This window comes from Melitaea cinxia, chromosome 17, assembly GCF_905220565.1.
Source record: "Melitaea cinxia chromosome 17, ilMelCinx1.1, whole genome shotgun sequence".
In the NCBI taxonomy this organism is placed as follows: Eukaryota; Metazoa; Arthropoda; class Insecta; order Lepidoptera; family Nymphalidae; genus Melitaea; species Melitaea cinxia.
This window is the reverse complement of record NC_059410.1, coordinates 6,572,495-6,592,090: the sequence shown is the minus strand read 5'-3', so window position 1 is coordinate 6,592,090 and position 19,596 is coordinate 6,572,495. Positions and strand designations below refer to the sequence as shown.

Here is a 19,596-nt window from a genome sequence, read left to right as displayed (position 1 = left end):
AATGGCGTGAACTCATGTGTGTTGCCCATAGACACCATGCTGGGCAGGAGGGCTGGTGACCGTTACTTTTATTGAAATCTTTCATTAATGATACTTGAGAAATACGTAAACAAGCTATACAAATAGGCAGTTTTATTTTCATAGTTTCAATTTAAAAAAATTGTTTAGAAAATATACTAATACTTCACAAAAAGAGATGGTCGTTTTTTGGAAGAATTTCACAACTACAGAAATCACATTCATATAAATAATAATTATTTAACTAACTATTTTGAATTAATGACATAAATCATAATGCAATGTCGAAATGTACGTATGCACATAACTTTCAAACGAGTTCATCAAATTGTTTAATTGGGACAAGGTCAGGACAAGCAAACAAAGAAAAGAAAAATCGTTAGTGGCGTTATGAAGTTCGGCGAGTCGGCAATTTTTAATGTTTTTAAATATTAAAATAAATTATTTTTGCTTAATTCTTGTATAATGATTAAGAAAAAGTAGTCTTTGACCAACAGTGGGACGTAACAGGCTAAAGCAATCATTCACTTATCGATTATATATTAATTTTCTTCACATAATACTAAAATTTACTGTAGTTTATAAGTTTTCAGTAATTTGAATGTAGCAAGTTTTGTTGTCCTTTAATATTTCGGTATTAAATTAAAGATTTAATATTACGTAACTACGGAAAGTCAGACTGAAAAGCAGCTGTAGTTCGTTAAGCACTATACCCTATGTTTTAAGTTTGTGGCGAATCTAAGATTGTAATACTCAACTACTAATTTGAGAATGTTGTTACAATTATGAATAATTATGAAAAAATTATAGAATTTCACATTTTTTTGTCTATTTTGTGATTAAAAGAGTATATAATATTTTAGTATGCTAATTTCTCATTTCTATTTCGAATCAATCTAGGCACAATTTTAACGTTTTAAAAATAGGTATACAAATAAAATAATTAATTATGATTTTTTTTTTACTTAATGTATAATAAAGTTCTACCATCTCTTTTTTTTAAACTAATATAGAGATATTCTCTATTTCTAAGTATAAATTTAAATATATTTGCACCTAATTATTAATTACGGAGAATTTTGTTACTTCCTTAAATAGCAAAAATTTACTAATTTTTACGCTTGGCGCTTATATCTTTAACCTTGCAAGAAATTCACATTTCTGTGTGATTTATAGCTCGCCACGCTACGGTAACTTATTACTAGCGTTTATGCTGAGGGAATACGTTAAAAGATATATGCGGTTTTAGATACATCATAATAATGTTTCAGCCCGAAAATGCAAATTTCAAATGAAAATTTAAGTTAGAAATAAGTCTGAATGACTTTGTTTTGGCTTAATATATTCAGATTTCTACTTACTTTTGCTTCCCAGTAAAGCTGTATTGTGTTAATCAATGTTATCAATCGTTAGTTAATATGCCACCCAGCCTATCCGAATTCTCCTAGCAGCTTCCTTCTCGAAGTTGTGTCAACTTCGAAAAGGGTGCCATCGACCGATACCGGTTTCGTTCTTGGTTGTTAAACCTTTCATTTTGTCCAAATTCATACCGAGACCAATTCGTCGGGAGGGCTTGTTTAGGCCGCCCAGCATTTTGCCAGCTCCTCCAACATCTCCAAAAAGATGATGAAGATGATGACAAAGATGACGTCATCTCTGCCGAAACGAAGGTGAGAAATGTATTAATTTTCGCTTCCCCACTAATCCAAGGTCTTAAAAACATCCTAGATCGCAGTGGTAAACAGTTTCAGTGATATTATATCCCTCTGTCTTACCCCGCGATGAAAGAAAATGGCTCTTGTTCGCTGGTATTAGATATCCAACGTATGGTCATCGTCGCCGCGTTATACATTTATCTCAGTACCTTGATATATCGCCAGTCGATATGACATAATAGGCCTTTATATACCAATTTTGTTACGAAATAATATTTAATATTTTTAATATTTACTATCCTATTTCAAATATTATATTTACAGAAGAAAAAATCTAATAAATCTCTTTCATAATTAAATTTTACATGCAATATTATTATATTACATTAGAAAGGTATGAGGAAAATTCATAAAAGACTCTCTTGTGTATATAGACAGCTCCAATTTCTAACATTAAAGGAAGCTTTGCCAGCGTTCTTTTTATATTATCATAGTTCCATAGTTGTTAAAACATTTATTGTTATAGAAAGTAATTCTATACATGAGAAAGGTCGGCGCGGAGCGTTTTGTTTACATATTTAAAGATACTCCACCTTATTCATTCAGTGTAATAAAAAAGGAACAGTGAAGCCGTGATTTTCAAATGTCCCTCTTGGTAGACATTCTGATATTTTTACTGCATATCGTATAAATGACGCAGTGGATAGGACATATGAATGGACAATTGTGGATTTAAGTTATTGCTAGTTTTTCAAAATCTGTTTTTTTTATATATTTTATGTATCGTAAAGAAACCTACAGTTTTAAAAAGGAATTCTGTAATACACATCCGAAATCCGATTTTCCTTCATAAACAGTTCAGGCGGTTTTCATATGGTTTATGGTCATATATGCAGCGATAATATTAATAACTTATTAATTTGTAGTCATTACTTCTCAAAAAAATTGCTCGCTTCAGCCTGTAATATCCCACTACTGGGCATAGGCCTATTTCCCCATGTAGGAGAAGGATCAGAGCTTAATCCACCACGCTGCTCCAATGCTGGTTGGCGGATGTACTATCTACGTCCCTGTATATCTATATCCCTACTATGAGTAACGATCGCTATCAGGTGTACATGATAACAACCGGGACCGACGGCTTAACGTGCTCTCCGAGGCACGTTGGGGAGACCCACTAGGACTGCACAAACACCCAGACCACGGCAAACACCTATATGGCCAATACAAATTTTTGTCATTCGCGGGGATCTAACCCGCAACCGCCAGCGCAACAGGTACAATCCATGGCTGTAACCGCTGTGCCAACGCGGCGTCTAAAAAATTACTGATTTTATTTCTCAAAAGAAGAAATATTCTTTTTAAAATAATATTATTCAGATTTATATAAGATTTTTATATAATATTTATTGTACATTTCGACTAATATTTTTTTTCTTTTTTATTTCAGGTATATGCAGTAACGGTAATTCGTCAGTAAGCTGCTATTAGAACAGAAAAGTAAGCTACGTATTATTCATATAAACATAAACATAATTTATTTAAAATGAAAATAAATTATAGTACAAACTTTCTTTAAAAATAAAATAATTAAATTATACAAAACTTTAAATAATGATGTTTATTCTTCTTCCTGGGTTTCTTCTTTTGGTTGAACTTCTGGTTCTTGTTCATCACCTGGTTCATTAATTTCAGTTGGCTCTGCGACTTCGGTGGGTTCAGTAATTTCAGCCGCTTCTTTACTATCTTTGGACGATACTTCTACTACTAACGTTTCTGGAACAATCTCCACAGGGACATCGGAAGTCGCTTCCATAACATCTTCTTTTTCTTCAATCGGCTCAGTAGCTCCTGGTGTCACAGTAGCGGCACTTACTTTACTTACTTTTGATTCAACAACCGTTGGTGGTTCAAGGATGATAACTTCTTGAGGCACTTTTTCCACAACATGTCGAGAAAGGCCTTTTTTAAGAGGGTGATCTTCCTTATTATCTGGTTTCACTTTCCTAGACTTTTTCTCTAACGGTAAATATAGCTTGTAGTCTTGTGGTAACTCCTCTTCAGTGTAAAGTCGCTCACTGAAATATATGCGTCTTAAACGTGCATTAGCATGCACCTGTACTCGCAGTGTTTCTATAAACTGTGTCCCATAAGCTCGTCTCGTAAAGTCAGCTAAATTAAATTGTATTTGGTTCCATCCACCAGATAATCCTATCGGCATGCTCGTGCAAAAAGGCTTAATTTTTGTTGTGGACTGAAAGTTTGAAATTCTAAATCGTCTACGCATATTTTTATCGTCTAAGATAGTTATTTCGAATGAAAAATACCGTTTCAGATTTTTTACTATCATCACAAGAAAAGGAAGTTTGATGCCTAATACTTGATTTCTTTTTGGACACGATATAAAAGTCGTAGCAACATTTGTACTCACTATTTCTAGGACTATAGAATTGACTTCATTATCTGTCAGGCGTTTTATGTGCCCGTTCTGAACTTCCATGTCCCATATTGCTAGTGGATTTGACCCACAGCTGTAAAATATTGATAATAGCCCACTTTGATATGTATTTTTAAACATTGCCTTTTGCAATTATTCGAAGATTTTAAGCAATGTTTTGACAGATTATTGTAAAATAGTATGACATTTACATTTACGTTTTTCGAAGTCATTGTAACAAATATTTGCCACAAACCAGTCGGTAAAATTAAAAAAGTATGAGTTATTAAAATAAATAGGTATTACTGTTTAAAATAAATAGTAATAAAAAAATCTAGACAATAAAGTTTGTGACAGAAATATTTTCGAAATGTTGAATAGTTTAAAAAACAAATTACATTTTTGGTAAAAAATTCAATAATCCGTTTTATTTTTAAGTTAGTAGAAGACATATTACAAAACGTAACTACTTTTTTCTTAAATACACTTAACTATTGTTTGTTTAATTAATACTGGCATGGATTGTTATTTAAATGTATAATAAAGTTCGTGTAAATGTAAAGGTATTTTTATAATAAAACTTAGTATTAAGAGTAAACAACACTTATGCCTGATGCAAAAAAAAAATTAAAATTTATTGCATTTTATATAAGAAAAAATAAAAAACTATTTAAGAAACAAAAAAAAGAATGATAATGTTTAATTTCTAACATTTAAGCTTCTAGACTTTGAGCAACTTCAGCTTCATCCTCGTTTTTAATATCTTCGGCAGTAAGTTCTTCGTTAACATCAGCACCTTCTTCGTCTACAGGCTCTTCGGACTCTTTTTCATGTTCTTGACCTATATCAAGTGGTTCCTCTATAACAGTTTCAATCTTTGTCTTAGAATCTGTTCGAGATTCCTGTGAAGATATTTTTTTAATAGAATTTACGGAAGTTTTAGAGCTTCTTACCACGACGATTTTACTCTTTAAGCTTTCAAGACTTTGTTCAGCGCCATGTTCCGTTAATGTTTGTGACGTGGATGGTTTTACATTTTCTTTATTAATTACACTTTCCTGAATGACTTTTTTATCTTTAGCTCCTTTTGATGTTAACGGAAAATATAATTTATATTCTGGCGGTAATTTATCCTCGGGTATGAGTCGTTCAGTAAAATAAATCCTTCTAAGTCGAATATTAGCATTGATCTTAAGTTTTTGTACTTCAACAAATTGTTTCTTGTAAGCGCGACGAGTAAATTCTGCTAAATTAAATTGGATTTGATTCCATCCATCAGAAAGACCAATAGGCATTACTGTGCAGAGAGGCAATATTTGAGTGCTACTTTGAAAATTTGATACACGAAATCTTCTTCGAGTTAAAGTCTCGTCAAGAATAGTCACTTCGAACGAAAAATACTTTTTTAAATTCTTCACTATCATAACCAAAAAGGGCATAGTAATACCTAAAACCATATTGCCCTTCGGACAAGTTATGAACGTTGTACTTACGTTAGTTCCACCTATTTCTAATACCATAGACTTAATATCTTGGTCCAAAAACCTTGTTATATAACCATCTTGCGTGTGAGTATCCCATATGGCTAATGGTTTTGAACCAACACTGAAAAACACGGTAAGCATACCACGTTGATAAGAATTCCTATACATTTTTTATAAATTTCTCAATCAAATCTTCCTTGATGTCAACTTTCTATTTTTTAATGTATTTGACAGTAGTGGAGTGCGCCAAAGTGACGCAAGCAGTAAAAGAAAGTAAGTCATGAACAAGGATGTATATGTTTGAAATATTAAAAAATATTTTATTGAGTACTAGCTGACCCGGCGAACTTCGTATCGCCTAACACAAACTTTATCGTATGGTATTAAAGTTCAAATTGACTTTTAAGTATTATCACAAATCTTTTGTATGGGAGTATAGAAAAGTGTTGTTTTTAGACTTTTTCAGGAAATTTAAATTTTTTTTTTTGAATTTTTCTCTCCGTAAGAACCATCCTCGTACTTCAAGGAACATTTTAAAAAAAGAATTAGCGAAATCGGTCCAACCGTTCTCGAGTTTTGCGCTTAGCAACACATTTTGCGATTCATTTTTATATATAAGAAGAAGAATTATCTTCTATCCATCTATATAAATAAAAATGAATGTTGCTACGCGCATAACTCGAGAATGGCTCGACCAATTAGGCTAATTTATTTATTTTTTACAGTCTTTAAGGCCCACGGAAGATTTTAATACTAAAGAAATTTTACAAACAAAATTTGTTTAATTTAATTTACTATTATAACATTTGACAGAACGAATACTGTCCGGGCAGCTAGTTGTTTGATATATATTCCTATTGTCGAATCGACGATAGCAGTCTCGACAGGGGTTTAAAACCGAATATAACGAACTCGACGCCGGCGGAAATGAGCGCTTACAACAAATCCCTCCTTTATCATTTTATGCTCTCGTTGGGTATAAACTTTATCGTTCACTGAATCTACCGACAAAAAATTGTGACTGTATATTGATTACTATGCGAAACAGTCGGCGGTATACGTGATTTAATAATCTTCACGAGTTTCAAGAACGATAAAAAATATTATACGACTCAGAAAGTTTATTTTCAATATGCAGTTCTATTATGAACTTATGATTTATAAGTAAAACGTGGTAAATCAAAGAAGAAACTACGAGACAACATAAAATAGCTCTTAAATCATTCGTGGAAATAAAACTTTTAAAATAAAAGCTGGCTTTCGTCGTGATTTATCTTCCCATTTGTCATCCTCGACACTAGAAAAATATGTCACGCAAGCCCACAACCAACGTTCACATAGCCTGTAACGAAAATAACATTTTTGTCGTCTGTAAATCACGACTTTTCCTCTACGCCCCAGAGACGGGCCAAAAAAGTGACGCGGGGAACAAAAATAGGTACATGAAATAGTGCCTTCCAACTGTGACGATAAGGCTTCATTCGTATGTTTCAGATAATACAGCTAATAACGTGATATCTTACGCTTTGACTGCCAGCCATTTTATCATAAGGGGAACATTTTTCTATGAAATTAACGTGTCGACCCTTAAAAACTAATGACGAAATGCGTACAACTATCGTTATATTGAGAGATATACAATTTTTAGTTTATTAATAATAATAGTAGCAGTAATATACTTTATTACACATTTAAAAACTAAAAAAAAACCAAATTAACATTACGGTAAGCAATTATAGTCCAGCAAATTATACACCAGCAGTAGTATAACAATTCCATCTATATATATAGGTATATGAATTGTATACACAAATCCAACACCATGGAGCTGGACAATATCGGATTTTCACTGGTATACTTGGTGCATGTATATCGTAGAAATCAATAAGAAATAGAAAGAGAATTAAACATTGACACCTAAAGAGCAGTCGATTCAGTCTCTAATACTATGGACCAATCTATTTTTAGTACGTCTTTCAAAAATCGTTCTGTATTCATTCCACCAAAATAGCACTGTATTATAATTTTGCAGTTTAATTTAGTTCTTAAATTGTACGATAGAAAGATGAGATCATGATAGGAAAAGATAGCAGTAGAACATTGCCCATGATTATGATCGAATTCAAGGGAAGATACTAGAATAAAATCTAAAAGAGATGAAGAATAAATTGGAAAAGTGTGAGTCGCGTTAAGGGGAAGGATTTTACGGTTACAAGAATTAGCTAACGTTTTAAAAAGACTACTGCGGTAATCACTCTTAAGTAAGCACGTATCAAAGTCACCCTTGATGATATCGTAATCATAGAAAGGAATAAAAGTTTTGAGTAAGGATTCGAAAGTAGAATAGAAATTAACGTAAGAAGTAGAACTATACAAGAAAAAAAAAAACGAAGGATTTTAGCATTAAATATCGTAGCTTCGATAAGATGTTCAATAGAGTTTGCTGGTGCAGGTTATACTAAGAGGTTAACTATAGAAAAGGGAATGTTTGAGCGCAAGTAAATCGTGACTCCACCTTCAGTCCTACCACTGCGATCATTAGTTATCAAATGAAAGTCAGGTAAAGAGTAGAATGTAGAAGGAAGGTACGGTTTGAGCCAGGTTTCAGAGATAAGAATTGCTTGTACATTTAGGGTGTTAGATGACATAGTATCTCACGATAAATTATATTATTTATACTCGGACTACTTTGGTCATTAATGTGAAGTACATTGAAGTTTTTTTTTTTTTGGACATCAGAGAAATCAGACTAACGAATTTCGTTTGGTGAAGAGTAGGCTGTACTGTGAAAACTTTCATCACTGTCTGAGTTACTAGAAGAATATGACAAAAAAATTATTGCTAAGTAAGCTGTTATAATTTACAATAGTCAAATAAATAAACAAACGTATAATAAATGTTAGAAAAGCAATAATAATGCTTAAATATGCGAAAGAAATAATTATATTAAGAATGAGTAATTATAAATAAGATAATCTATAATAATATATATAAAAGCGAAAGGTCACTCACTCATCACGAAATCTCCGAAAGTATAACACCAACAAACTTGAAATTTGGCAAGTAGGCTCCTTATAAGACGTAGGCATCCGCTAAGAACGGATTTTACGAAATTCGACCTCTAAGGGGGTAAAACGGGGGTTAGAAGTTTGTATGAAAGTCCTATGTTTTAGAAGTAAGAGACTTGAAATTTAAAATGTATGCTCTATAGATGATGAAAAGGTGTCCAAATAATATACCTTTAGAAATTAACTCCCTTTTGGGGTTAAATCGGGGGATCGTAGGTTGATTCACTCATCAGGAAATCTCCGAAACTATAACACTTAAAAACTTGAAATTTGGCAGGTAGGTTCCTTATAGGGCGTAAACATCCGCTAAGAACGAATTTTATGAAACTCGACACCTAAGAGGATAAAACGGGGTCGGAAGTATGTATGAAAGGCCTATGTTTTTAAAGTAAGAGACGAAATTTAAAATGTATGCTCTATAGATGGTGAAAAGGAGTCCAAATAATGCATCGTAATCTATATATATAAAAGAGAAAGGTCACTGACTCACTCATCACGAGAACTCAAAAACCGCTGGATGGTCCATCCATCCAGGATGGACAAAGATGAAATTTAGCAGGGAGGTAAATTATAGTTAGTAAACGTCCGCTAAGAACGGATTTTTTGATATTCCACTGCTAAGGGCTTGGGGTTGATAGTTTATATGAAACATATACAGCAGCTATAAGTTCGCCTGCTAGGTTATTTATACTGCAGCCTGAAAATAAAACTAAAAATGTGGTATATAGAGAGGTTTTAAAAAATTACTCAGCGTGATAAGCATTTCAAGTGACTGAAATAAAAAAATAATTTGCTTAAACATCTTGATAGTAATGCATATCTTCATAACCACGCGAACGTAGTCGCGGGCAACAGTTAGTGTATTATAACCATAAGTCCCCAAAAGTGTATGTGATCGATACCCTCAAAATTTACTGAACCGCTTTTCATGCGGTTTTATCAATGGAGAGAGGGCTTCAAGAGGAAGGTTTACGGAACGACTAAGCCGATTTTGATGAGATTTTGAGTTTAACTGGAAGTTTGCCGGGAAAACTTTGTGACTTCTTATATTGCGGAAAACCGGGATGTCTTGCGCGAACTCAGTGAGGCCTTTGTCCAGCAGTGGACTGACTGACTGCCTTGATATAACGCTTAAACAGATAGTCGATTCCGTGTTCATCATCATCATCATCTTCACTTTAGCTTGATACAGTCTACTGCTGGACATAGGCCTCCGCAAGTTCAAGCTCCTCATGTGTGTTTGCCATAGTCACCACGGTAGGCAGGCGGATTGGTGACCGCAGGGCTAGCTTTGTCACACCGAAGACGCTGCTGTTCGTCTTCAGCCTGTGTATTTCAAATCCAGCAGTTGGATGGTTATCCCGCCATCGGTCGGCTTTTTAAGTTCCAAGGTGGTAGTGGAACTATGTTATCTCTTAGTCGCCTCTTACGACACCCACGGGAAGATATATATTTATTTGCGGCTATATATTTTATTGCCGTAACAACACAGATATTTTTTCCAAATGAAAGTCCATTAATAAAATAAAAAATAAATAAAACAAGTACCGCAGGTTAGCTGGAAGAGACTTCTTCTAGAGTTATTTCTACCGGCTTTCTACATTCAAATTATATTAATGTGTATAACGCCTGACTGAGCGCAGTAGTCAGTGGTCGTCGTCCAGGCTACATCTGACGCCCGTTAGCAATAGTTTTCATTCATTAGTTTTGGTTCATTGCATATTGGAAAATTACTACAATCGGAAACATCGACTTTTTTTACTGTCCGCTTAACTTAAACACGCCAATACGTCAAAACGCCAACATGCCAAAACTCCAACACGCCAACACGCCAACACTCCAACATGCCAACACGTCAACACGCCAACAGTCCAACACGCCAACATACCAACACGCCAATACGCCAATGCGCCAACACGCCAACACGCCAATGTGCCAATCCGCCAACACGCCAACACGCCAATACGCCAACACGCCAACACTCCAACACGCCAATACGCCAACACGCCAACACGTCAAAACGCCAACACGCCAACACGCCAACATGCCAACACGCCAATACGCCAATGCGCCAACACGCCAATACGCCAATGCGCCAACATGCCAACACGGCAATGTGCCAACACGCCAACACGCCAACATGCTAACACGCCAATACTCCAACACGCCAATACGCCATTACGCCAATACGCCAACACGCCAATGTGCCAATACGCCAACACGCCAACACGCCAACACGCCAACACGCCAATACGCCAACACGCCGACACGCCAACACGCCAACACGGCAATGTGCCAATACGCCAACATGCCAACACGGCAATGCGCCAACACGCCAACACGCCAATGCGCCAACACGCCAACACGCCAATGCGCCAACGTGCCAACGCGCCAATGCGCCAACACGACAGGACGCCAACAAAAATAACAAACCTGTTTAATAACGAACCGTTATATTATAACTGTCCAGGTCCGGAAGAAGCCACTGCGCCATCTAAGGACATCGTGGCAGGATAGGAAATTGACTTACCCTTTTTGCGCTTGATAAAGCTTCAAAAAAGTTTAGGGTTTGAAGACAAAGTTGTTTCCAGGCTATTCAAATACAATTTATAGTTTAGATTATGAAGCTTCGCGCAACGCTCCCTGAGCAACTTAAAAGTAATTAAATCACGAGGGTTGCCATTTTTACGATATTTAAATTTTTCATTGATGACTTTTATCAGTGCTGCAGAAAACCATAGCGGATATTTACTAGACCGTGTTTTGGATTTGGGCACATGTTTAGCAATGATAATTCTGAGAACAGCTGCAATCGTAACTCGACAATTTCTTCTCCCAAGAATATTATTCAGGGCACTTGTAATTTTGTCATAGTCAGCTTTGTAAGCGGAACCTAGCACCAATACAAGATTCGAGCTTTTTCTGAAAGTTAATTTTAACGGAAAACTCAATAGGAGGGTGTAATGGTTCTATCCCGGAAAGAGGGTCCTTGCTTTCGCTCAATTGGGAGATAACCAGAGAGCTAATTACTAGGTCTAAAACGCGATTTTTATTATTTTTACAACAATTATACTGTGTAAGAGCATTTAATGACATTAAATCAGTAATCATGTTATTCAACAAATTATTCGTTGTTATCGGAGTCAGTGCAGTGCCAGTCGTCTAGTTCCAACACAGACCACCCAAGTTAAAATCCGCAAGAACGATTATGTTAAAGGAGCTAAGTTTATCAATTATATGATTTGTATTTAAAATGAAGTGTTCCAAGATATGTTTCTGTACCGGAGGATAAACGGTACAAATGTACAGATAATCAGTTTGACCATTGGTATTTAAATTCAAATAGGAATAATTCAAATAGGAAGGCAAACATCTTAACCTAAGTGTATTAACATAATATATGATATGATATTTGAGAGCCAATTCATTGACGAAAGCGATCTATAAAATATTACGCTACAACGATTAATAAAATAAAAATATTCCAAAATCGAAAAAATGTATCTCTTTTCGTAGCATAACAGATGAGATAATATAAAAAAAAAATTATCCCAACTGTTATGATAAAAATAAGACATGATAAATGTTTATAATATTTTTATACAACTAGGTCGCCAAACAAGAGTACGGCTCACCTGATGGTAAGCGATTACCAGAAGCATTGCAAACGTGTTGCCGATCTTACCCCGAATCTCCCCCAGGAGCTCTGGTCACCTTACTCACCACAGAAACACAACAATCATTTATTTATACTAACCTATATAACCATTTATCCATTCCGTACTCTCAGTTATTTTATGATGTTGAAAAACCAAAACAAAAAAAGGTCCAATGAAAATAAAAAAATTACATTTAGTTGTTACATAGCGAGCAATGAACACTTTGTGACTGTCACAAACAAAAAAAACTGTATAATTATTATTTTATTTATTTATTGACAATTGACTTATCTCATATATAAAATTCTCGTGTCGCGAAGTTTCTAGTTAAACTCCTCCGAAACGGCTTGACCGATTCTCATGAAATTTTGTGTGCATATTGGGTAGGTCTGAGAATCGAACAACATCTATTTTTCATACCACTAAGTTAAAAGGGGGGGATTAAGGGGATTAGTAAAATATATGGCAAAACAACGTTTGCGGGGTCAGCTAGTCTATAATATAAAAATGAGTCGCTGAATGTGTTGCTAAGCGAAAAACTCGAGAACGGTTGGACCGATTTCGCTAATTCTTTTTTTAAAATATTCCTTGAAGTACGAGGATGGTTCTTACGGAGAGAAAAATTCTAAAAAAAAAAATTAAATTTCCTGAAAAAGTCTAAAAACAACACTTTTCTATACTCCCATACAAAAGATTTGTGATAATACTTAAAAGTCAATTTGAACTTTAATACCATACGATAAAGTTTGTGTTAGGCGATACGAAGTTCGCCGGGTCAGCTAGTATAATATAGACTAAGTTTAATACAATAATCTGTGTGTATCAATAACAATGATGACAAAATAATAAACAAAAAAAAAACAATATTTCTCCCCCATTCACCAGATATCAGAAGGCACGACTTAAGTAATATTGCATTACAAATTACGAAAATGAAAATAAAAGAAAAAACATACAAACACGAGGGAAAAAACAGTAAGTGAATTGCACAAAAAAAAAATTAAAAAATTATAAAAAATAAGAACAAATGTAAACTACGATTACAATAAAACTTATGTTATATACAAATACAACACAACATCTCGTTATATTAATTATCTATTATGCTTTTAAACAATTTACACGGCTATATTATTAACGGCTTAGATATTACATCTTTTGAAGAGCAATTAAGTCTAAGCGTTCATTGTTAAATATAGAGATAAAACAAAAATCAAGTTATTAAGCCGGTTCAACCTTATAAGTTTCAAAACTACTTTGAAAAGCGTGTAAAGTCAGTGGAAAAAATTGTTATAAAGTGGAAAAACGTCGTTACAGATGTGCCCGGTATATTTACAGAGCTCATTGCTCGGCGCAACGAAGCGTGGTCTGCATAATGTATCGAACGGTACGCGATTCTTGCAAAGCTTTGTCTGCGTTATTTACAACCAGCCCGTGTATTCACGCGGAAATTGGATTTGTAAAATAAGACACTATATAAATAATCTTTATCTAAAACAAATCTAAGCACATCCATTTGAAGTTAAATTTTTCGATTCATCGTACTTATTCAGTTGGTACAATTGCTTTAGCGTCTCCTAAATACTGCTTAGTCAAGTCACTTTCTTCTAAAGATTCGCTTCAGCCTGTAATATCCCACTGTTGGGCATAGGCCTCTTTCCCCGTGTAGGAGAAGGATCAGAGCTTAATCCACCACGCTGCTCCAATGCGGGTTGGCGGATATATTCTCTACTATGAGTAACGATCGCTATCAGGTGTACATGATAACAACCGGGACCGACGGCTTAACGTGCTCTCCGAGGCACGTTGGGGAGACCCACAAGGACTGCACAAACACCCAGACCACGGCAAACACCTGTATGGCCAATACAAATGTATGTCATGTGCGGGGATCGAACCCGCAACCGCCAGCGCAACCGGCACAATCCATAGCTGTGACCGTTACGCCAACGCGGCGTCACGCGTCTTCTTCTTAAGACTATTTACAACATTTTCACCATTGTTTCTCGATCGATTTCGGATCGAAAGAACGTTGAAGTTGAAATTGATACTAAAACCAAAATCAGATTGACACACTTGTGTTTTCCCAATTATAGTAATTATAAATTGAAATCGTTGATAGGAGCGATTAAATCGTGTCTTGTGGGCTGAAAATAATAGCAGTCATTCCAGCCGGATAGGGACAATGTATCGAAATTAATATCCGGGCCCGAAAGCCAGCGGACAATTTGTCCACCCGGAATGTGGATAATTAAAAGGGCCTGCTTGTCGTGCGTCGAGCTAAAAATATTTGCTCCAAGAAAAGTAGTACCTACTGACGAAGATTAATCTGTTAATATATAAAATTGCTACGATTGCGATGTAGAGAGCGTTTTACTCCGTAAATGTTTCCTTTAATAATGACACGGAGATTCGAATGACGTAAGCCTCTGAATTCCGCTTCATTTACGGCCTTATATTCAAGGCGGATAACGTGTGTATATAAATATATACAGTATATCCCGTTGCCCTTTTTAATCCTTCGCTTTAGCGGCCTCGTAAATCTAAAATGTCGATTAGAAGGACACAGTTTGCGCTCATCGACGTCGAATAAATTGCTATAATCGTCGTGTCCTCTCACAGTCGATGTTACGGTATTATGATGGAAAATGCGAAATAAGTCGGCCAATTTGCTCGTGGAAGATCGATATAGCTTAATGTACTATCGACGCGGTATAATAACTATTTATGGGCTGTAATATCCTTTCCGACGCGGGTAATATTACTGAAGAGGTAGTATCCCCAAAAGAAATCTATAAATGTTACTGTTTTATGATGAACATTACAATTTCTTCGACTCCTTATCATACCTGAGTGCTAGTAAATTATTATTCTTGGACTCTATTATATTTAAATGTATAATTCTTCTGGTCTTTGAGTGGATCTCTAATAGATTTAGACATATTATTGAACTAGATAAGACAACACTAAAATCGTAATTTTGTACACAGAACGGAAATGATACACAACATCCTAAACCTTCTAATAATTGTATAAAATGTACGCAGTCATACATATGTATATCACAGAATTAAGCATCACGCAATGTCTTCGACTATAATTTCTCTAATTGAATAAAAATATTAATCTTTGATATTCTTTGTTTTAAAAAGCATATTTAAGCTCGTGTACTTGCCAAAAGTTAAGTTGAAAAATATCTTGAAACATAAATTTGGCTCAAGCAATAGGAACGCTAAGTTTATGACGTTAACCTCAAGAACACGCCAAATTTTAGATCGTGTTCCACGCCAACTTAACAAGAAATTTGTAATGAAAATTAAAAAGGAAACAAATTTTAATCCTTTTTACGCTGTATTGTTATGATTAAGTTTATTTAAGCAATATGTATTACCATATTTGACATATTGAAAACTTTTTATTGTGTACCCATTGAAAAGGTGAAGTTATAATAAATTAGATGATTAGCGTAAAATTTTGATAAATATTGCTCTACATATCTATTGTCAATTATTACATTTAATTGACTCGACTGCCGTTATCCGGTGTTGTGAACATTTTCATTTACTGTGCAAATTTGGCTAATTTTTGATTCTATAAGAACCTACACTTATCTGAATGAATGTGACAGTGTAATGTTACTCTATTAGTTTCACCAATTCTAGTATTATGCTCTAAGTTTTGTTAAATAAAGTAGCTACATGACGGTATGTAATTGATTTGCAGCTTAGGTCAGTGCTTTTAAATAATTAATTAGAACGCCTAAACATACAGACAAATTATTCAGGCTATGAAATTAATGTTAATACATATTAAAATTAATCTTATAATAATTAATCTTATTTTGGAGTAACAATTTTATATACATTTTTAAAGCGTTTCTTTTAAGGGTATCCAAGGATAATTATTTAATACAAATCCTATTCTTAAACAATGTCGTATTGTTCAACTTTATTTCTCTCATTCTTCGTTTTTAATATAAATATTTAATAGTTTAAAAAAAATTGCGTGCCTACAAAATACACATGTGATAAGTAAAACTTTTTTGGCAAACTAATTGAAAAAGAAAACTAATTAAAGAAAAAAAAACTAATGAAAAAAGAAAACAAAAAGCCAACGTCACGCCGTGTTCCCAGGCGGTTATCCGTAAAAATTTTACCCCCCATGCGCCTAAGGAAGTTTCACTTCAAAAAACTTAAAAAACACGCTTTTATAATTAAACTAAACTAAAATTGAATAATCTTATCAAATTAGGTGTATAGTCATCGGTCCTCGAAAAGTACCAAGTTTAAATGAAATCTGAACGTTTAAAGTGGGTGGGTGAAAATGAAGTCCAAAGGAGTTGGTTACCAACATACAAACATACAGGTGAAGCTAATATAAAGCGTGTAAAAATGTTTGAATTAAAAGCTAATGTAAATTGTTTTCTTTTTAAATTGTTTCATGCATAACTAACGTTACGTATATTAGTAGCATATTCTTCTAAAATGAAGTCAGCTATTTAATAAACATCTGCTACGAATAATACAAAAACTTAATCTGGAATAATGTTTTTACAAAACTCTCATTAAATTCCAAATTTACCTGGCTATTCAATAATACAAAATTCACCAGACTTTAAATATTCATATACATTCTGTGCTACAAAACTGCAAAGCCGAATCGCTATATAGAACGATATTTTATGCGGGCAAAGTAACGATCAGCAGCTAGTTTATAAAGGCTTTAAAATATAAGGCTAATACGTAACAGTGATATACAGCCGGGTCGCTTGGTTTCGTGCCAGCTTCGTAAATAAGCGTGGGAATACGTGATCATACACTGCAAGTTACAAGACGTTTCGCGTACGACTTGTTTATACCAATATGTCCATTCTATGAATATTTATCTCATATACTTCGATTTACTAAAAGAATATCTTTGGGCATTTTATGTGGTTATGTATCAATTAGGATTGAAGTTTATGTAAATGGATACTAAATAACGTTTTAGTTGTGTGAGCTTGATTATTTCATTAATTAGCGTTAAATGCGTTTATTCAGACGACATTTTAAATGTAAATTTAATCTTTAGAACATCTAAGAGCTATGTTCCTAAAAAACTGAGGTAGGTATAGCAGAAAATATCCTGCTCAAAATCTCGAGCTGCCCGACTGGGGAAGTACCTCGACCTTAGAGAAGATCATAGCTAAATAATACTGCTTTCAAGTAGTGTTGTGTTTCCCTGGTGGTGAATAAGGTGACTGAGCTCCTGGGGAAGTAAGTGAGCGTAGGGTCAGCAACGCGCTTGCGATGCTTCTGATGTTGCAAGCATCTATAAGGGGTCTGGCCACCTTGGCGAACCGAGAAATGCACTTTTTTATTTTTTAATTAATAAATCTGAAACTATCGGTCGGAATATTTTTATTATTTAGGTCATTATCATAAAGAGTTTCAAGAGTAACATCATAAAATTTTATTGGAAAATATTTAAAAATGACGCCGTGACGTTAGTTGCCGCGGGGGTCCTCCACACGATATGCGCGGTCCTTGTCCCACCTGGAACTCGGTTATGGTACATCTGAAAAACAACAAAAAAATTCAGGTTCTTACAATATAGTGTGACTACAATGTAGCGTAGCCGTTTTGTTTTTCGAACGTTAGAAAAATTATGGGAGTCGCAAATTCAAAAATTATCATTTTTTACCGATAGTTTTCAAGCAAAAACATTAATAAGAAAAAAACTAATCAAGTTATCGAAAAAATCCTACGTAACATTGTAGATAATGTATCTGAGAATATTCGGTGAAAATTTGAAAGCAATCGGACGGCTAGTCTCCGAGATTTCGAAGGTACCAGGTCAAAAAATATAGTTTCGAGATAATCGCAAAAGAAAGTAGGCGAGTCTTACCTTTAATCAGCGATCCCTGGACCATAGACAATTCCTTCGGCAGCTGATTGACAGTCTTGGGCCCTTCTTTGACCGTCCCTTCGTGCTGTTCTTGCTTCCTTAGAATCGTTTTGAGCGCGAATGTCCGCTGTAGAGCAGCGCTCATCGTCTACTGTAGTGCAGAAACTGTAGCTGCGATCTCCGACGGTTAGATTTAGTACGTTCATCATGAGAAGAATACTCTTATACCCATCGTTGAAAGTACTGGTAGCAATGTACGTGGCAATTTCGACGATATTGGCACCGCTGGAATTTGTTTTTGGAGCCATTGACCAGATGACGGAATTGACGCTTTCGTTATTATTCTGTGTGAAGCCTCCTTCGCACCGTAATAATATTTTTTAGTTTTTAATAATATTTTTTAGTTATTATGTTATGTAAATATATATATATACTTAAGGTTTTTTTTTTTAGTTTAATGTAATTTATCTGTTAAATATAGCTTAGACTAAAATGTATAAGATTTATATAAATTTTCTCGTATTATTATATTGAATAATACTTTATAAAATAATAGATTTACGAAATAAATGGTATGGTTTATGTTCGTTATAGTACAGGATTCATAAAAAAAAAATAAAAAAAAAAATGACAAAAAATCAAAATTCAGGGTGGCTAGACCCCATAAGCTACGGTAATCGCTTACCATCAGGTGAGCCTTACACGCCGTTAGTTTGCCGACATCATCATTACAGCCTAAACAGTCCACTGCTGGACATAGGCCTCCACAAGTTTACGCCAAAAATAACGTGAACTCATGTGTTTTGCCCATAGTCACCACGCTGGGCAGGCGGGTTGGTGACCGCAGTACTGGCTTTGTCGCACCGAAGACGCTGCTGGCCGTCTTCGGCCTGTGTATTTCAAAGCCAGCAGTTGGATGGTTATCCCGCCATCGGTCGACCTACATAGCCGACTATATTTGCCGACATAGTTGTATAAAAAAATTTGAAGTAAACAAATAACGGCCTACTACAAAATAAATATAATAAAATTTACGGCATTCTTTTTACTTTGAGCCTCAAATAAATGAATATAATCAAAAAGAGAAAGAATTACTTAATGCATTTATTTTTTACATTTTGAGATGTGGCTTCGAAATATTGAGTTGCAAGTCCACGAAACGGAGCAGTGCACTAACGCTAACAGCGCGAGTCGTGTATTGTAAGACAGAAGTATTGTAGTATGACCACTAAGAAAGTACATATTTTTATTTTTGTATTTTAAGCAACTTTATGCTCATTGGAGACTTTTGTATGCTTTTGTAATCGAATTATTCAATATAATAATTTTCACACACTTAGTCGTCCACCCTATCGTCGTTATAATTTAGAGACGCGTTGCCGTGTAAAA

General features: G+C 34.6%; 2 protein-coding genes and 1 long non-coding RNA gene across 3 annotated transcripts; all 3 read right to left on the bottom strand.

Annotated features, from left to right (window-relative positions):
• Nucleotides 1-3,294: 3,294 nt before the first annotated feature.
• LOC123661832 (cilia- and flagella-associated protein 20-like) lies at nucleotides 3,295-4,251 on the bottom strand. The gene is made up of 2 exons (XM_045596772.1): nucleotides 4,047-4,251; nucleotides 3,295-3,971 (listed from the first exon to the last, which is right to left on the bottom strand). Exons 1-2 carry the CDS (start codon nucleotides 4,249-4,251, stop codon nucleotides 3,295-3,297), a joined length of 882 nt encoding a protein of 293 aa, XP_045452728.1.
• Nucleotides 4,252-4,823: 572 nt separating this feature from the next.
• On the bottom strand, nucleotides 4,824-5,762 carry LOC123661831 (cilia- and flagella-associated protein 20-like). Its single transcript, XM_045596771.1, has 3 exons — nucleotides 5,558-5,762; nucleotides 5,064-5,494; nucleotides 4,824-5,012 (listed from the first exon to the last, which is right to left on the bottom strand). Exons 1-3 carry the CDS (start codon nucleotides 5,760-5,762, stop codon nucleotides 4,824-4,826), a joined length of 825 nt encoding a protein of 274 aa, XP_045452727.1.
• Nucleotides 5,763-17,703: 11,941 nt separating this feature from the next.
• Nucleotides 17,704-18,401, bottom strand: LOC123661703. The gene is made up of 2 exons (XR_006744387.1): nucleotides 18,208-18,401; nucleotides 17,704-17,877 (listed from the first exon to the last, which is right to left on the bottom strand). It is a non-coding gene; the product is annotated as an uncharacterized LOC123661703 (long non-coding RNA).
• Between the last annotated feature and the right edge of the window lie 1,195 nt (nucleotides 18,402-19,596).